Here is a 17,383-nt window from a genome sequence, read left to right as displayed (position 1 = left end):
GGGCACCGTCTGCACAATAACCCTTGAGCCACCGGTCTGAACCCCTCAGATCACTTGGTGTCTCTGACAGCTGGCGGCTTCCCACTTCATAATGTTGCCTGGGCTTCTGCATTCCCGCAGAGAGGATCATGGGGAACCAGGAGAAAGGGAGTGTTACACAGTGAGCTGTTCGCCCGCCCCAAGTTCCTCGAAGTCCTAAGCCCCAGGGCCTCTGAATATGACCTTATTTAGAAATAGGGTGATTGCAGATGTGATTAGTTGAGTTCATACTGGAGCAGGGGTGGCTAATCCACTCTGAGTGGCGTGCTTATGAGAAGGGGACATTTGGACACAGACTCAGAGGACAATGCTATATGACGGTGGTGGTAGAGACTGGGGGGAGGTGTCTGAAGACAAGGAACACCAAGGACTGCCAGCCACCCCCAGAAGCTGGGAGAGAGCCTGGAACAGCCCTCAGAGGGAACCAGCCCCGCTGACCCCTTGATCTCAGGCCTCCAGAGGTGAGAGCGAACAAGCTTCTGTTGTTTCAGCCTCCCAGGCTGGGGTACTTTGTTCCGCAGACCAGGAAATGGGCCCTGGGAGCCACGCAAGGGCCGCGGTCGGTGCAGGTGTGTCAGTGAGGACGCCTCCTCCCTCTGGTTGGCATCGTGGCCCAGACTCCCACATGGGAGAGGAACGGAGTGTGCCCCCCATGCAGGGTGTCAGGGGAAAGCTGTCTGAGATGCGTGCATGTTTTTAAATGATTTCATATTTGGAAAACAAACAATTGTTTTTATAAGACAGGCCTCAGAAACAAAGCTCAACAACTCTTGGCTTTGGCAACGCTGGTGTGGCGATTCTTAACTTGGGGCATGGATGGACACGTTGGGGTGTGGGAGCGTTATTTGTGATTTGTCAGAAGTGGGCATGGGTTTTAAAAGAATGCGAAACCCGGCTGCAGGTCTGGCCATGTCAGGGCCGGGAAGGTTATTTTGGGCACTCAGTGGGGAGCAGGGGAATGATGTCTATTTTTGCAGAACCTGGTCTGTTTAGGGCAAAGACTGCAAACAGGAGGCCTGCAGGCCTTATTAGGCAAGAAGATGGGTTTGCTTAGCCCCATCCAGTGTTTGAGACATTTGGAATTAGTTGCCAACACTTAAAACCAAGGAAATAGCACGTCCCGATCTTGATCTTGGCGGTTCTCTAGAAAACGCGCCCGCACTGCCCAATGGTTGAAGCTGCATAGAGGTTGCCCGTCTTTGTTTTGCCACAGTCGCCACCACTCCCTTTTGCCTCTCCACAGCATGAGGGGCTGGCTGATAGATTAGGACCCCAGAATCAGGGCAGCGTTTCTCTGGTTTCTGCTGCTCTGAAAAAGTCAAAGGCTTTCACTCAGGAGCCAGCTGTTCCTACCTCTGCCCTCCACTTCCAAGGCAAACTTTCCCTCTTATCTTGGGTCAAAAGACATCTTCAAATGAACAGTCGTGCATTTTGATTACGCTGAGAAGCCCCACATGAAATCCTTTGCCCTCTGCTCTGCAGGCATATATCCATGTGATAAGGCTTTGTACCTGTCTGGACTCTTTTTATACACTTGAGATTTAATTTTAAAAAACCAAAGAGCGCTACAAAACTATGTAAATAAAAGCATCTGACAGTTTGCTCTCACCCACCTAGGGTTTTTGCGTTTTGAATCAAGGTTGCACATAAACGTCACACACCCGCAGCCTGTTGGCAGGTTTGATTCCCGCTGCGTTGGAGGACAGACTAGCAGAGGTGGCAGAGCTTGGCTTCTGCAGCCCAAACAGGGCTCAGTCCAGCTCCTCATAATGACCAAAGGTCCTGGGGCCGGGTGGCTTCGCTCACCAGAAAGCTCCGTAAAGGTACACGCGCACATCACATGGAGTAAAGGGGAAGCTTCTCTGTGTCCAGAGGCGCCCTGCTGCGTCCCAGCACATTGCACCTACCGCTCTGCATCCCTGCTGGCGCCCAGTACTTGGAAGTGGTAAGTGACTCCAGGCTGACCATAGAAGAATCAATATCCCTCTCAGCCAGGGCCTGGCCCTCACACACCTCGGGGCCCAGGGTGCACCATCGTCTCCGCCTGTGTCCAGCTGCCTGGTTTTGGCAGGAGGCCCTGGGCAATCATCTCCTGGGCCCTGTTGAGAACTGCAGGTCGCCGTGCTCGGTGGAGTGAGCCTCCCGGAGGACGTGTGCGCCTCCAGAGCTGCTCACGAGGTGTGGTGCAGATCGTGTGCGCTTGACCACTGAGGCTGCTGGTGCCCCGCCCCTGCCCCGAGTACCGTGGGCCCAAGGTCCCCCTCAGTGAGTCTGGGAACAGCTGTTCATCTTGCTTGCGCCTCTCTCTGGAGCCATTCCTACATCAGCCCCGCTGAGGCCCCAGCAGGTGGGGTCATAGCAGCACCGGGCTCCTGGGTGGCATGAGGGAGGGCCAGGTGAGTGACAGGAACAGAGAGGCCTCAGTCGCCCCAACGCGGTGATTCTGATCATCAAGGACCCGCTCCATGGCCACATGGTTTCTTTCCTCACAGTCAGAGGTCAGGGTGACAGTCCAGTGGGGGTCAGACTCCCAGGCCCTGCTGTTGGGAGACCAGGCTCCCCTGAGTGGCTGAGGCCTTTGGGGATGTCGTTTATTTATTTTGGTTTGCTTGCAGGTTTTTGTTTCTTTTTTAAAGTCACCGAGCTGCAATCCGACCTCAAAAAAAAGTAAGCAGAGCCAACCACAGGATGCAGAAGAGCAGGTCTGCCCTGGAGCGCTCACCCTCTGCTGGGCGTGGCCCCGTGGGCTCGGCAAGGTCCAGCTGCCTCGGGACCCGCACGTCTGCGCCTGCAGAAAAGTCCCTGTGCCCAGGGTGCTGCAGCTTTACGTCTCCAGCAGCGAAGGGAAGTAGGGGCCCCCAGCCCCACGGGCCCAGCCAGGTGGGCACCAGCGCCAGATGCCAAGACTGTGTGGTTGCTTTTTAATTGTCTTATTTATTTAAATATGAAAGAACATTTCACTTCTGCCCAGTTAGTCTGAAAGTTGGTCCCCTGGGGGATGACAAGAAAACAGCTGGCTTAGGGTCAGAGAGCAGCAGGACGGCTCCCCCCAGGAGCATCCTGGAGCCTGGCCTGATCCAGGGGAGACGTTGCTGGCTTCAGAAAAGCTGTGACCCCCGTGAGCCCCACCTTGTGCCCTGACGCCTCTTCTGATAAGAAGAGCAGTGGGTCTCAGAGCCACACTCCTCGTGGGGAGGGGAAGGTGGGAGCCAGGAGAGTCCTGGCCCTCCGGACTCTGCCCTGGCGCCTCAGCTGCCCTGCAAAGCCCTCTGAACGGGGCGACATCAGCCTGGGCAGAAAATTAACAGCCCCCACCCCCCAAGAAAACCAGTACTGGGCCCTCATGGGGCCCAGCTCCTGCAGCGGAGGTGAGGAAAAGCCACCCTCAAAGGGACTCCTGGTCACAGCTCACTGCGTGTCGCCTTGGCCACGATCACCAGCTTGGACAGCTCAGCCTTGAAGGCCCCGGGCCTGTGGGACACTGCAAAAGAAGAAACCCTCGGTCAGCCCTCGCCTCTGCAAATCCTCCGGGTCCTGAGCCGGGTGCGGGCAACGATGGGAGCAGTCTCCGAGTGGACTCCACAGGGAAAGGCCCCTGGCCCTGTATGTCTTACGGGTGAGGGATAGGAGAAAGGCGGGGAGGCTGTGGGCCTGTCCTGAGGGCAGTGGGAGGCCATGGGAGATGTCGACGTGGGAAGAGCCGTGGTCATTTTTGCCACACTGAGAATGGCTGGGGTTTGGAGGTTTGCACTGGCAAACGTGTCTGATGCTCTTCGGGCAGGGTCAGGGAACCTGGCCGCCCCCTGCTCTGCACACCCAGCCTGCCCCCCACTCCCTGTCCATCCTCACCATCTATGCTCCCTGGAGCTCAGGGTCTGCAGCAACCCAATCCCCTCTGTCCTTGATCTCCACTCTAAACGGGCCCCTGCCCCCACCCGGAGGACCTGCGGGCAGGTTGGGCCGCCTTCCAGGCCCTCCTAAAAGCCCCGCTCGTGCCGCCCACTCCCCTTCCCTCCCCTCTGGTGCCTGGTGACGTCCACGGCCACATGGGTTGCTCATCTCATCTCTCCCCCGTCCTTCAGGACCCTCGGGGCCCCCCGACTCGGCTCAGCCCCGTGTTCACTGTCTCACCCACTCATCCCCCCTTGCTCTCGCACCCTGAGCCCCAACTCAGGTGCCTACCGCCCCTCTTTCTGCTCGGCATCTGGCCTGCATGGCTACAGCTGAATGGGGTCAGAGGCCACGGGGGTCTCGGGGCCCCAGGAGGTGACCCCCGCCTCCCGTGTCATGCATGCACAAGGTCCCGACTGCGCTGCTGGAAGCTGTCACGGAGCCCAGGACGGCCAGGCTGTGTAGGCGTCAGACCCCGCGGCCCCCTGCTCCCTGGCCTCCTATGGAGCTGAGTGTCGCTGAGTGTCCCAGGACGCAGCTCTCATGCTCTCCGTTCTCTGCTAGGGATTGGGCAAGTGTGCCTGCCGCCCGTGGGCGAAGGGTGGTTTCTACACTTTCAAATAGTTTAAGGAAAATCAAAGGAAAAATGGCGTCCTGCGATATGACATTCACAGTTCAGTGTTCACAAAATGAAGTTTTATTAGAAGGCAGCCACCCCCATTCACAGACTAGCGGCTTATGGCTGACTTTGCCTTACGGGGTCTGGGTCGAGTTGTTTCAAAGGGGGCCCCAAAGCCGAAAATATTTACTAGGTGGCCCTCTGCGGAAGCCGTTTAGGGATGGCAGCCTCCTCTCACCACAGGGCCCCTGGATCGCCCTCTAGCGGGGGTCTTGTCCCCTCTCTCACCCCCTCCCTGCTTGAGAACCTAGATTCCAGCTCCACAAACCCCTCTACGTACCTGCTGTTTTGGTCACTTCAAATTCCTCATTTTTCAGGGGCACATCGCTCTCTCTTTCAAAAGCAGCTTTCGACTGAAAGGGAACAAGTGGAAACTTTTCTAATGGGGAAGGAACACGGCTCGCTTTGCTTTGCAGAGCAGCAGAGACTAAAGCTGCATGCTTCTGCTGAAGGGCCGCGAGATGCTTTTTTAAGCACATAAAAGAGAATCCGGCAGCAGTGGGTTAATCCACTTAAGAGATTGTCAACTAGCTTAAAACTTCATGCCTTCCCTGCAAATCGAAGGGAATTTTTTTTTTAGTTAATTTATGGAAATGATACTAGCATGGCAGTCTCTTCTTGCATGTAATTTTTAAACAGCAGAATTGTGTCTTTTTCAAATCAGTAAAAATAATAGAGTTTCAAAGTAAGAAGGGACCCCAGAGAGCGATTAGTTAACGGTGTGATGGACAGTCTGATGTGTCATTGGAGCGGCCACAGTCCCCGTTATACAATCAGACCCTTGCTGGGGTTGCTGGGAGGGAATTTTGTAGATGTGACAGAGGCTCATCCTGAGCTGACTTTAAGTAAAAGAGATTATCCTCGGGAACCTGGGCGGGCCTGATTCAATCAGGGGGCGGGCCTTCAGGGCAGAGCTGAGGCTTCCCTGGAGGAAACCCCCAAAGCCAGGCTCCCACAGTGGAGGCCGATTCCTGGCAGTGAATCTCTTAATGCCTGTCTCCTACTGGTTCTGCTTCTGGGACTGATAAGGTGATTTTCAAACTGTTTCTGACCCAGATGAAGAAGCAGGGGTGGGCTCTACAGAGTGGGTGGGCTCTGGAGGGGCCATGGGGGTCAGGAGTGCAGCAGAAGGTGCTGGCTGGCCTGTGAACCACAGGTCACTGGAGCCAAGGGGCGTGGGGCCCTCCCGACACCAATGAGCTGCCCACCTGCCCCCTGGGCCAACTTCCGCCCTCGCTGCCCCTGTCCCAGGGCTGAGCCCCCTTGCCCCCGACTTCCTGTTGGCTTTGCCAGCAGGGGGCACTGGTGGGAGGCCGGCGGGCCTTACAGGAGGGAGGCCAGGTGTCTCTGGGGGTCAGCCAGGTTCCCCTCTGGGCACCGTAACCCCGGCCCCCCGCGCCACCAGGCCTCCCTCTAAGGGCTTGGTGTCCCTCTCCTCATTCCCCCCCCAACACCCCGGGGTCTCCAAGTTGCAGTCCATGGTGGCCCAGCCAGGCGGCCACCCCATGTGCAGGTGACACTCACGTAGGCCATGCCGTACTCGATCTCAGCACCCCGCACCTCCACCTTGAACTGCGTAAAGTACAGGTAGGACTTGCCCTGGGGCCTGCGAAGAAAGGTCGGGCGACCGGGTCAGCCCAGGGCTGCGTGCCCCCACCTGCTCTCCAAGATGGGATCTGCTGCCAGGCATTTCTGGGAAGGACGGATGGGGCGCCCTCAATATGATCCACTCTTTCCTCTTTGCCAGGATGCTCTTCCGACTCGTTGATGGACAAGCCTCTTTCCCCTTCTGGGTAGGAGCTGTTCTAGAACGGGGCCTCTCGCATCCACTCACAGAACACTTCCCATCCAGTGGACAACATCCCACGTGTGCACTAGGGGTGAGGCCGGGCCACATCCCGGGGGTGAGAAGTATGGGGGTTAACTAGGAACGGCAGGGTGTCTGGGGCTGAGCGTGTCCTTGGGGGGCCACTGGGTGGTCAGCTAAGAGGCTGCGGGCTGAGGACCCTGCTTTGGGCCAGTGCGGCCTGGGTCTGTGCCCAGGTGGAGGGCTGGTGCTCACAAGCCGTGTGAGACGGTGGTCTACTGGCGGGGGGATGCAGCCCTGATTACTAACCTGTAATTAGGGAGTCCCCCACCCCGGCTCCTTGCCTCTGGGATGCTTCTCTCTGAGGCTGGGAAGGGGCACAGACAGGGTCTCCCCTCTCAGCGGGGATGATTGTAGCGTGTTGAGGACGCAGGGCTTCTGCCCCCACGAGAAGCTCCCCAACAATACTTGGTACTAAAACGCCTGCGGCTTGTAACGCATCGAGCAGGAGACGGGGATTCTGCGCCAACGCCTGCAAGCGTCTTCTTTAACTAAATGTCACTGTCGCTGCTCTCTGTGTCCCACTTCTTGATCCGTCCCCTATGTTGACCCCGGTCCCATGAGGGTGAGAACGCGGCTGGGACTTCTACGTCAGGCGCGTGGCAAATGCTTGAGAAATCTGTTCTGCTTGGGCGACACATTCCAGGCCGTGAGGCCCCGGGGAGAAGGGCCAGGAATTGGTGAAGCTCCATCACCCTCCGCCCCGTCAGAGGGCCCAACACCCCATTCTCGGGCTCATGGAGCTGGGCTCCAGGAAGTGGGATTATGAAAAGGGTGGGCACAGCGGGAGATGAAGCCCTTGAGCAAGGAATGTAACTGAGGTGACCATGAAGGGGGTGGCATCTGGGGAGCCCGGCCCCGCTCCCGGGGCTGCAGCCGCTGCCTAGACGCCACCTCCCAGTCCCCCCCGCCCCCCTTGGGCCTCAGTGTCAACGTGCTTCCCCGGGAGGCCCTCCTTGCCCTCAAGTCCCACACAGGACGGCACCCACCCCCTCTCCCGCCTGCGACCCTCCAGGGGCGCAGGACACCGTCAGTATGGGTACCGCCCAGAACGAAGGTGTCTCGTCCGGGAGGAGCTCCCAACACCGGACCCTCGCTCACCTCCAGATGGTGCAGGTGAAGTGCTGCTGGTCTTCGCTGGTCCCCAGACTCATCTGCCACTTCTGGGGAGAGAGGACAGGCAGGTCAGTCCGGGACACACAGCCTCGCCATCATTATATGTCTGTCCAAGCCCACGGCACACACCACACCAGGAGTGAACCCTGATGGCAACTCTGGACTTGGGGTGATGACGTGTCCGTGTAGGTTCATCAACGACTGTCACAAACGTCCCACTCTGGTGGGCGATGGTTAGGGGGCAGGGGTATACAGGAAATCTCTGTGCCTTCCGCTCCATTTTGCTGTAAAAAATAAAGTCTACTGGGAAAGATAAAAACAAAAATAAAAGAAGGAAAGACAATACACCCATGCTTGCTTGCATAAGCACAGAGCAGTCCTCAGAGAAGATGCAAGATTTTAATAACCCCGGTTACATGTAGGACGTGGGTGGGAACTGGGCCGACAGAAGGCGCTGGAGAGCTTTTTATGTTTTTTTCTTTTTGAATGACGTGTGTTAGCTTTTTTATTTTTATTTTTTTGGCCACACGGCATGCGGGATCTTAGCTCCCCAACCAGGGATCAAACCCATGCCCCCTGCAGTGGAAACGTGGAGTCCTAACCACTGGACCGCCAGGGAAGTCCCTGTGTTAGCTTTTTAAAAAAATTAAATTCAAAAAAAAATTTTAAATGGTTCCAAAACACACCGCTACCAGTTTATTCTCATTTTCAGGGCCTCTGAAAATCCGGCCAAACGCAAGGTCTGGTGACCTGCGGCGTTTTTGCATTTTGCTAGGAAAATGAGAGTGTCCCGTCCTCTCCTGAGAGTAAAGGTGGAATCCAATTGCTGATCATCTGGTGAAATGCCAGAGCTTTTCCATTAATAGAAACAAGGCCATTTGTATGTTAATTACAATGGGAGTAAACGGTGACTTGGAAGTCTTTTGCCTGCAGCGTGAAGGTAGAAGCCAATTACTCAGGTAGGGCAGGCATGGCAAGGGGACCTGCCCAACACATTTATTTTCTATTTTAAAACTCCTGCCCAAGGCTCCAGGCCTCTGAGCGCCCGGAAACAGTTTTACGCTGTGAAATATATCTGGGATGGTTTTCCATAGCTCTTAAAAGATTCATGAAAATGAGGCTTCTTTTTTTTTTTTTTTAATATTTATTTCTTTATTTATTTGGCTGTGCCGGGTCTTAGTTGGCATGCATGCAGGATCTAGTTCCCCGACCAGGGATCGGACCTGGGCCCCCCGGCATTGGGAGCTTGAAGTCTTAACCACTGGTCCACCAGGGAAGTCCCGAGGCAAACATTTAAACATTTTTTTTTTTAATTATGAAAGCAAACAAAATTTAAACCAAGAGCTTCTTAGCAATAGGGTCAACATCCCTCTGAGTGGTCTTGTTATATGAACTTGACCTTGGTCTCGAGGCCACAGGCCGGGGTGGGCAGTAGGTGCCCTTGGTAAGGCTCAGGTTTTGGCATCAGACACTCACACGACGGTGTGTTTTGGGGCAGCCTGTTCAGCCCGAGCCTCTGTGACCTTCTCTGGGAGACTAGGGGGCTCAGGATCTAAGTGGCTGGGTGTAATCGAGGACAGGTAATTGGTAACCGCTATTATTTTTTATTAGGAGACAAGTAACAGGTAGTGAAATGGACCCATTTCAGTGTCTGTTCTATGAGTTTTGACAAATGCACACACTGTGTATCCACCGCCCAATCAAGATACAGATCAGTTCCATCTTCCCAGTTATCTCTCCTCCATCCCTCTGGAGTCAACCCCTTCCTGCAAATTCCCGGTAACCACTGATCTGCTCTGTCCCCATAGTTGTGCCTTTGCAAAATGCCACCTGAGTGGAATCACACAGGACATGGTCTCCTGCGCCGGTCAGTCTCACTCAGCCTAACGCATATCAGATTCACCCATGTGGCTACACGTATATCAATAATTCACTTGCCTTTAACAGCTTTATTGAGAAACAGTTTACATAACATACAATATGGGGCTTCCCTGGTGGCACAGTGTTTGAGAATCCTCCTGCCAATGCAGGGGACGTGGGTTCGAACCCTGGTCTGGGAAGATCCCACGTGCCGCGGAGCAACGAAGCCCGCGTGCCACAACTACTGAGCCCGCGCGCCTAGAGCCTGTGCTCCACAACAATGAGAAGCCTGCACACCGCAATGAAGAGTAGGCCCCACCTGCCGCAACGAGAAAGTCCGCACGCAGCAACGAAGACCCAATGCAGCCAAAAATACATAAATAAATTTACATTAAAAAATAAAACATGCATAGACGATATGCTCTTTTAAAGTGCGTGCTTCAATGCTACCTAGTATATTCAGAGCTGTGCAACCATCACCTGTATCTAATTCTCATCACCCCCCAAAGAAGTCCCATCCCCATGAGCAGGCACACCCCCATCCCCTCCCCCAGCCCAACAACCACGAACCCACTCTCTGTGTCTGTGGATCTGCCTGTTCTGGACGTTTCCTATCAATGGAATCACACACTCTGGGTCCTTCCGTGTCTGGCTTCTCTCACTGAGCATCGTGTTCTCAGGGTCCATCCACGTTGTAGCAAGTGTCAGTGCTTCACCCCTTTTCATGGCTGACTGATGTTCCCATGTGTGGAGGGACCACACTGTGTTTATCCATCATCAGCTGGGGGACACTTGGGTTGTCTCCACTTGTTGGCTATTATGAATCAGGCTGCTATGAACATTCACGTACAAGCTTTGTGTGGACATAAGTTTTCATTTCTAACAGGGAGATACCGAGGAGTGGAAGCATGGGGTCGTATGTTTAACTTGATAAGAAAGGGCCAGTCTTCCCAAGTGGCCGCATTCCCGGCAACCTCGGACGAGCTCTCTGGCCGCTCTCAGGATGCTGGCCGGCACTGAGATCATGAATAACGCTGTGCCTGCTGTCACCCGGCACCAGCCAGCCTCTCAGGTGACCCTCTGGAGAAACGAACCACTGTCAAAGCAGCCTGGCCTCCCACTCTCCCCAGGCCCAGCCTGCATCCCGGGCCCCCTGGGAGCCCAGACCACAGACCCATTTCCCCTCTGTTGACGATGGCTCTAGAGAAGTGCCACTTGGGCCTCTGGGGCTTCCATTCCAGCTGCTCCTAGGGGCATCTTGGCAGGGCCCCCAAGTGTGGCCAAGCGGATCCCGGAGAACATCTTGGACGGCCCCTGCATGTTTGCTGAGAATCCGGCCGGCTGTTTGCTCCTAAGCGGGCGGCAGGCCAGCAGCCAGAGAGCCCGTGGGTCGCACCGCACGCACGCAGCTCTGCAGTCGGCCCGTCGTGTCTGATGATCACAGTTCTAGGCTGGTGCCGCTGGAACAAGTGGGTGCTGGACGTGTCTGCTGGGCTCTTAGGTGTTTTCCTTGAGGATGCCCGAAACGGCAGAATCAAGCCTGATGCTGGTTTTAGAATTTGTGACCCAGCCACCTTTCCAAGAGTGAGCCTAGCTCTCTCCCCCTACGCTGCAGTGGACTGTCCATCCCAAGGGTCCCGTTAGGGAGACGCGGGCGTTCTTTTCTGAGCTGCTGGTGACACGGGGCATGTCCTGGCTCAGGGCGGCGGTCAGGGGCCTGCGCCTTGGGGACCTTGGTCACGTCCCAGCTGGGGCAGCCAGGTCAGTCTTCAGTCTCTGAGCCACCGTGTCCTCGTGTGTGAGGCGGGGATAAGGACAGCCTCCTGCGGTTCTGAAGAGGAAACGAGACGTGTATCTGTCTCAGCACATTGCGGGCCGCCCGACAAACACCAAGGCGATGGTGTTATCACAATTTTACTGTATAACGAATTAATCATCTACACAACAAAGGAGGCATGGAAAGGGCTGACTGGGGAAGGAAGGCGCTTTGGGAAGGATCTGGAGCTCGTGGCAGGGCACGGCTGGACCAAGGGAGAATGTTCCACCCCTTGTCACCATCCCATAATGGAGTGGACCACCTGGAGAAGCAGCAAGGCCTGGAGGTGGCCAAGGAAGGGGCGGATGATCGCAGGATGCCTGCTGTCCTGGAGGCAGGCGGAAGGGCGGCAATGCTCCCCAGCAGAGCTGCCACCCCCTGGTGACACCACGGGGAAGGGTGTCACCAGGCGTTTGCTACATTTTGTTAAAATACCGTTGCTGGGGGACTTCCCTGCGGTCCAGTGGTTAGGACTCCGTGCTTCCAATGCCAGGGGCGCCGGTTCAATCCCTGGTTGGGGAACTAAGGTCCCACATGCTACGTGGTGTGGCCAAAAAAATAAATAAATGACATAAAATACTGTTGCTCGGAATCATTTACTTTTACTTACAAACTGGAAATATGCAAAATAAGGAGTGCATTTCATGTCACTCTAGCCCAGTGGTTTTCACTTTTGTCCCCCAGCGCACACGGGGTGGGGCGGCTGCTGGTATCGAGGGGGTGGGGGCCAGGGAGGCTGCCCAGGACAGCCCCCCACAGAGAGCGACCCCGCCTCTAAAGTCAGCAGTGCCCGGTGGAGCAGGCGGACTCGCTCTCACCCTTTTTTTTTTTTTTTTTTGGTTTTGGCCGCACTGCCCGGCTTGCAGGATCTTAGTTCCCTGACCCGGGATCGAAACTGGGGCCACGGCAGTGAGAGCACCGAGTCCTAACCACTGGACCCAGGGAATTCCCGCTCTTGCCCATTTTAATGTGCTGCCCTAAGTCAGGGAGTTGGGGGGGAAGAGATGTACTCAGAACCAGGATGCTGGGAGGGCCAGGCACGTGGCAGGCAAACATGGAGCAGTCCCCAGGCAGCCTCCATCTCTGGGACTCTCCATTATTAGGGGACACAGTGCCATAGACTATTCTGAAAGGACAGTAGTGTTCCCTACAGTCTGAGGGTTGGGGAGGAAAGCACAATTTACGGGTACAAAAGATGCTTTACACTGACTTTCGCAGTGACAATTAATTCTTCCTTTTCAATTATCTTTCATTCTTTCTAACAATCACGAGGAGAAAGTCTGTTTTGTGTCTCTTCTCAAACACGTGTGCTGCCCTCCCTTCAGACAGAACCAAGCGGCGGTGTCTAGCCAGAATTTAACAACAGTATTTTATCCTCAGAGTATTTATCTGTAATGGTGCATTACTGGCTGTAACAGTAATCTATTGCTGTGTGTATTCGTTTCCTGGGGCTGCTGGAACAAATCACCACAAATTTGGTAGCTTACAGCTGAAATCTGTTCTCTCACAGTCTAGAGGCCAGCAGTCCAAAAAAAAGGTGTGGGCAGGGCCATGTTCCCTCTGGAGGCCCCAGGGGAGAATCCTTCCTACATCTTCCAGTTTCTGGTGGCTCCAGGTGTCCCTTGGCTTGTGGCCACATCACTCCACCTCTGCCTCCATCTTCACATGGCCTTTTCCTCTGTGTGTCTTCTTTTTATCAAATCGCCCATGTGTGTCTCTTATAAGGATGTGTGCCACTGGATTTAGGGCTCACCTGGGTAATCCAGGATAATCTGTTCATCTCAAGATCTTCAACTTAATTATATCTACAAAGACTTTTTCTTAAGTGTCACAGGTTCAAGGCATTAGGATGTGGACATATCTTTATGGGGGGGGCCTCATTCAACTCACTACACTGTGTGACAAATTACCACAAACTCAGTAGCATTAAAAGCTGTGCGGGACTTTCCTGGTGGTACAGTGGTTAAGAACCTGCCTGCCAATGCAGGGGACAAGGGTTCGAGCCCTGGTCCGGGAAGATCCAACATGCCGCGGAGCAACTCAGCCTGTGCGTCACAACTACTGAGCCTGCGCTCTAGAGCCCGCGAACCACAACTACTGAGCCCACGTGCCACAACTACTGAAGCCTGCGTGCCTAGAGCCCGTGCTCCTCAACAAGAGAAGCCACCGCAATGAGAAACCCACGTACCGCAACGAAGAGTAGCCCCCACCCACCGCAACTAGAGAAAGCCCACGCACAGCAACAAAGACCTGATGCGGCCAAAAATAAATATAAATAAATAAATAAATAAATAAATAAGAAGCAATACCAATTCATTAGCTCACAATTCTGTAGGTTAGAAGTCCGGGCGTGGTGGGGCTGGGTTCTTTGCTCAGTCTCATAAGCTAACATCAAAGTGTCAGGCAGATTGTGTTCCCACCTGGAGCTCTGGTCCTCTTCCATCTCATGTGGTTGCAGCAGAATTCATTCCTTGCAGTTGGAGGACTGAAGCCCTCATTTCCTTGCTGCCAGCTGGGGGCCGCTTTCAGCTCCTGGAGGCCACGTCCTCCCTCCCATGTGGTCCCTCAAAGCCAGCTGTGGTGCACTACATCCTTCTCGTGCTTTGAATCTCTCTTACCTCCTCTTCTGCCTCCAGCTGGAGAAAACAGCCAGCAAGGAACTAGGGACCTCAGTTTCACACCGAAAGGGACCGAATTCTGCTAACAACTGGAATGTGTCTGGACGAGGGTTCTCCCCAGAGCCTGCTGGTGAACACCCAGCCCAGCTGACACCTTGATTGTCGCTTTGTGAAGCATCCAGCTGAGCCGACCGGGACTTCTGACCTCCAGAACCGTGGGATAATAAATGGGTGTTGTTTTAAGCTGCTCAGTCTGTGATAATTTGTTACTCAGCATAAAAAATGAACAAAATACCCTAATAGAGACTCATGGGAATGGCAGAGTCACGTCTCACATCCCTCCTTCTGTCCAGACGTTTGTTCACTCCGTGGAATTATGAATGGAATCTGCCGTCGTTATGTAACTTAAGCACTGTCTTTTATTGGTTAGATAAGAATAGTCTGATGTCCAGTGTCCCCTAGAGAGCATCTCTGTATGACAATGGATATTGTCGTACTAAACCACGTAGAATTTTGAACAACTCACCTCATTGGTCCCTCCTTGAGATGCGTAGGTGAACACACAGGTATATTTGTCCTAGAGAATGGAAGGAAAAAAGAGTCTCGGTAGGAGATAATCGTTAGTGCTTGAAGTACAGGGTCTCAGGATGTCCTTCTGAGATCCAGAATCAAGAAGATCCTGCTTTTGAGTATCTGCACTCAGAGAAAGGAGGTGGAGCCAGATCCCTCTGGCCGATGTCCCTGGAGGCCAGCCCTGCAAGGCCTTCCAGTGTCTGCAGATCTGGAATTCCCACACCTGTCTCCCTACTTGGGAGATCCTGGGTAAGGACAAACAACCCATATGGCTTCTGGGGGATGAAGACCAGGAAGGGGGAGGTCACACCCACCTCCAGCACCCACCCATCTAGGAACACGAACTTTGGAAGGAGGGGCACCTAGGGGCCCATCTCTGCTCCGCTGTGGACCTTGGACAAGTGCAAAACTTTCTGAGCCTCTGTTTCTTCATCTGTAACATAGGCCTCACATAAAGAATTTGGCGGGCTTCCCTGGTGGCGCAGTGGTTGAGAGTCCGCCTGCCGATGCAGGGGACGCGGGTTCGTGCCCCGGGCCGGGAAGATCCCACATGCCGCGGAGCGGCTGGGCCCGTGAGCCATGGCCGCTGAGCCTGCGCGTCCGGAGCCTGTGCTCCGCAACGGAAGAGGCCACAACAGTGAGAGGCCCGTGTACCGCAAAAAAAAAAAAAAAAAAAAGAATTTGGCACAATATCCTTTGGTTATAAGGAAGTACTCAACAAATAGTGATGATTGATATCGTTGTTACAGGCAGGGAAAAGGAGACTGGGAGAGGACGTGACTTCTCCAATAAGCTAGGGACGGGCTAGACTAGACCCAGGCCTGTTACCTCCAGGTAAGGAGGGCCTGGCCCCACATTTCAATGAAAAAGACGGGGGGACCTTGTGCAATGGAAGGAAAGAGCAACGCCTGTCCACTTCCTCCCTGGTCAGAGCTACAGCGGGACGACCTTCTGCAGGCCCTGGAGGCATATGCCCATCAGCCTCCAGCTCCCCTCTCCCCATCTCTGGGCCCGTCCTGCCCTCCAACAGCGAGGGAGTTACCTGGGTCTGGGGGATAAGGCTGCTTGGGCACGCTGGGCATGAGACAGGAATTAGAGACGAGGCTAGTGACCCAGGCTTCCCAAAGCCGCCAGCCCCCAGGAGCCCCGCCTCCCTTCTTAGTTCTGTCAGGCCTCGCTACCAAGTCCCGTCCTCCATCCTCAGGCCCTCGCCGGTCTGCGACCCCTCAGGCCCCGCCCCCTCCGGTCCGTTTCCCCCCATCCCCCCCAGACCCCGCCCCGCCGGTCCGCGCCCCCTCCCCAGGCCCTGCCTACGCATGCACCATTGCTCAAGCCCCCGGGGTGGCTGAGACACATACTCCAGGGCCCACGTTCTGGGAGAAGGAGTGCACCACGCCGCCGGGCCGCACGTCAAAGGCCACCGTCGTGGGCTCAGACACCGCCCGTGCCGGCCTCAGCGCCACGGCCACCAGGAGCAGCGCGGCCCACAAGCTCACGGCGCCACCGCCGCCATTCCTTCTACTGCTGGGCGCCGCCATCTTGGGATCAGGTTCGCTGGGCAGGGGCGACGGACGGAGCGCGGCGAGGGACAAGTGGGGCGTCAGCCGGAGGCCCCGTCAGCGTCGACACGACCACGTGATCCGGAGCGCCCCGCCCCTCCGGCCCGGGCCGCCATCTTGGGGCGGGGCTTGGAAGTACAGAGAGGGTACTGGGGTGTGTGAAATTGGAACAGGTTCCTTGGTTTAGGGTCCGTTCGTCCCTCACTAGGCAAGGGATTGACCCTTCAGTTCCAACAGTTCGTACATGTACAAGGAGTGAAGTAAATAAAAGACCACCAATAATATTCAGATTAATACATGTAGGCAGAATGAGGGAAATGACAGATCACCGTTGAGCAAACACCTCATGATTGTTACAGCCAAGATCCGTGGATCGCTGCTGAAAACTGGTGGGGGAAACGTATTGTGAGAAACGTATTGTGAGAAACAACGTATTTGCGTTGTCTCAAAGAATTTCCCCCCCAAGGTACATATTAGTTACAAAGGGAAAGTAGTAATTTTACAGTAGTGACACCATCTTTAGCCTAGTGATCAAGTCAACGTCGCTAAAAATGAGACAGTGACACCATGGAGCCGCCAACGGGATGCAGAGAAGGACATTCTCAGTGGCATCTCTGTGGAATTCCTGTCCAAAATGGACGACCTCAGTTTAATCAAAGCAAATACCAAATGAACCCAAGTTGAGAGACATTCTACCAGGATAACTGGCAGTACTCTTTAAAAGTGTCAGGAAAGGGTTTCCCTGGTGGCGCAGTGGTTGAGAGTCCGCCTGCCGATGCAGGGGACACGGGTTCGTGCCCCGGGCCGGGAAGATCCCACATGCCCCGGAGCGGCTGGGCCCATGAGCCATGGCCACTGAGCCTGCGCGTCCGGAGCCTGTGCTCCGCAACGGGAGAGGCCACAACAGTGAGAGGCCCGCGTACCGCAAAAAAAAAAAAGTGTCAGGAAAGACAAAGACTGTGGAACCATCACAGAGTGAGGAGACCAAGACATGGAAAGGAAATGTGGGATCCTGGATTGGATCCTTGCCTTAGTCTGGGCTGTTATAACAAAGTCCCACAGACTGGCTGGCTTAAACAACACACGTTTATTTCTCACACATCTGGAGGCTAGAAATTCAAGATCAAGGCTCTGGCAGAATTGGTGTCTGGTGAGAGCCCATTTCCTGGTTCACACACTCCATCTTGCTATGTCCTTACATTATGGAGGGAGAGAGGGAGCTCTCTAGGGTCCCTTTATGAAGACACTTATCCCATTCATGAGGGCTCCACCCTCATGACTTAATCATTTCCCAAAGACCCCCACCTCCTCATGCCATCACACTGGGTGTTAGGGTTCAACATGAATTTGGGGGCAGAGGACACA

General features: G+C 54.8%; 1 protein-coding gene across 2 annotated transcripts; it reads right to left on the bottom strand.

Moving 5' to 3' along the window:
* Window positions 1–2,953: 2,953 nt before the first annotated feature.
* On the bottom strand, window positions 2,954–16,044 carry MYDGF (myeloid derived growth factor). 2 transcript variants are annotated; one of them, XM_060145515.1, is made up of 7 exons: window positions 15,818–16,044; window positions 14,413–14,463; window positions 7,578–7,639; window positions 6,134–6,215; window positions 4,890–4,962; window positions 3,452–3,520; window positions 2,954–3,030 (listed from the first exon to the last, which is right to left on the bottom strand). In XM_060145515.1, the coding sequence occupies exons 1-7, from the start codon at window positions 15,995–15,997 to the stop codon at window positions 3,011–3,013; spliced, it is 537 nt and encodes a 178-aa protein (XP_060001498.1). In that variant the 5' UTR covers window positions 15,998–16,044; the 3' UTR covers window positions 2,954–3,010. The 2 variants fall into 2 exon arrangements, with proteins under 2 accessions (XP_060001498.1, XP_060001499.1); XM_060145516.1 differs by having other exon boundaries at window positions 2,954–3,520.
* Between the last annotated feature and the right edge of the window lie 1,339 nt (window positions 16,045–17,383).

This window comes from Lagenorhynchus albirostris, chromosome 3 (assembly GCF_949774975.1).
Source record: "Lagenorhynchus albirostris chromosome 3, mLagAlb1.1, whole genome shotgun sequence".
Lineage (NCBI taxonomy): Eukaryota > Metazoa > Chordata > Mammalia > Artiodactyla > Delphinidae > Lagenorhynchus > Lagenorhynchus albirostris.
The sequence above is the reverse complement of the archived record's forward strand: the minus strand, read 5'-3'. Positions and strand labels throughout refer to the sequence as shown.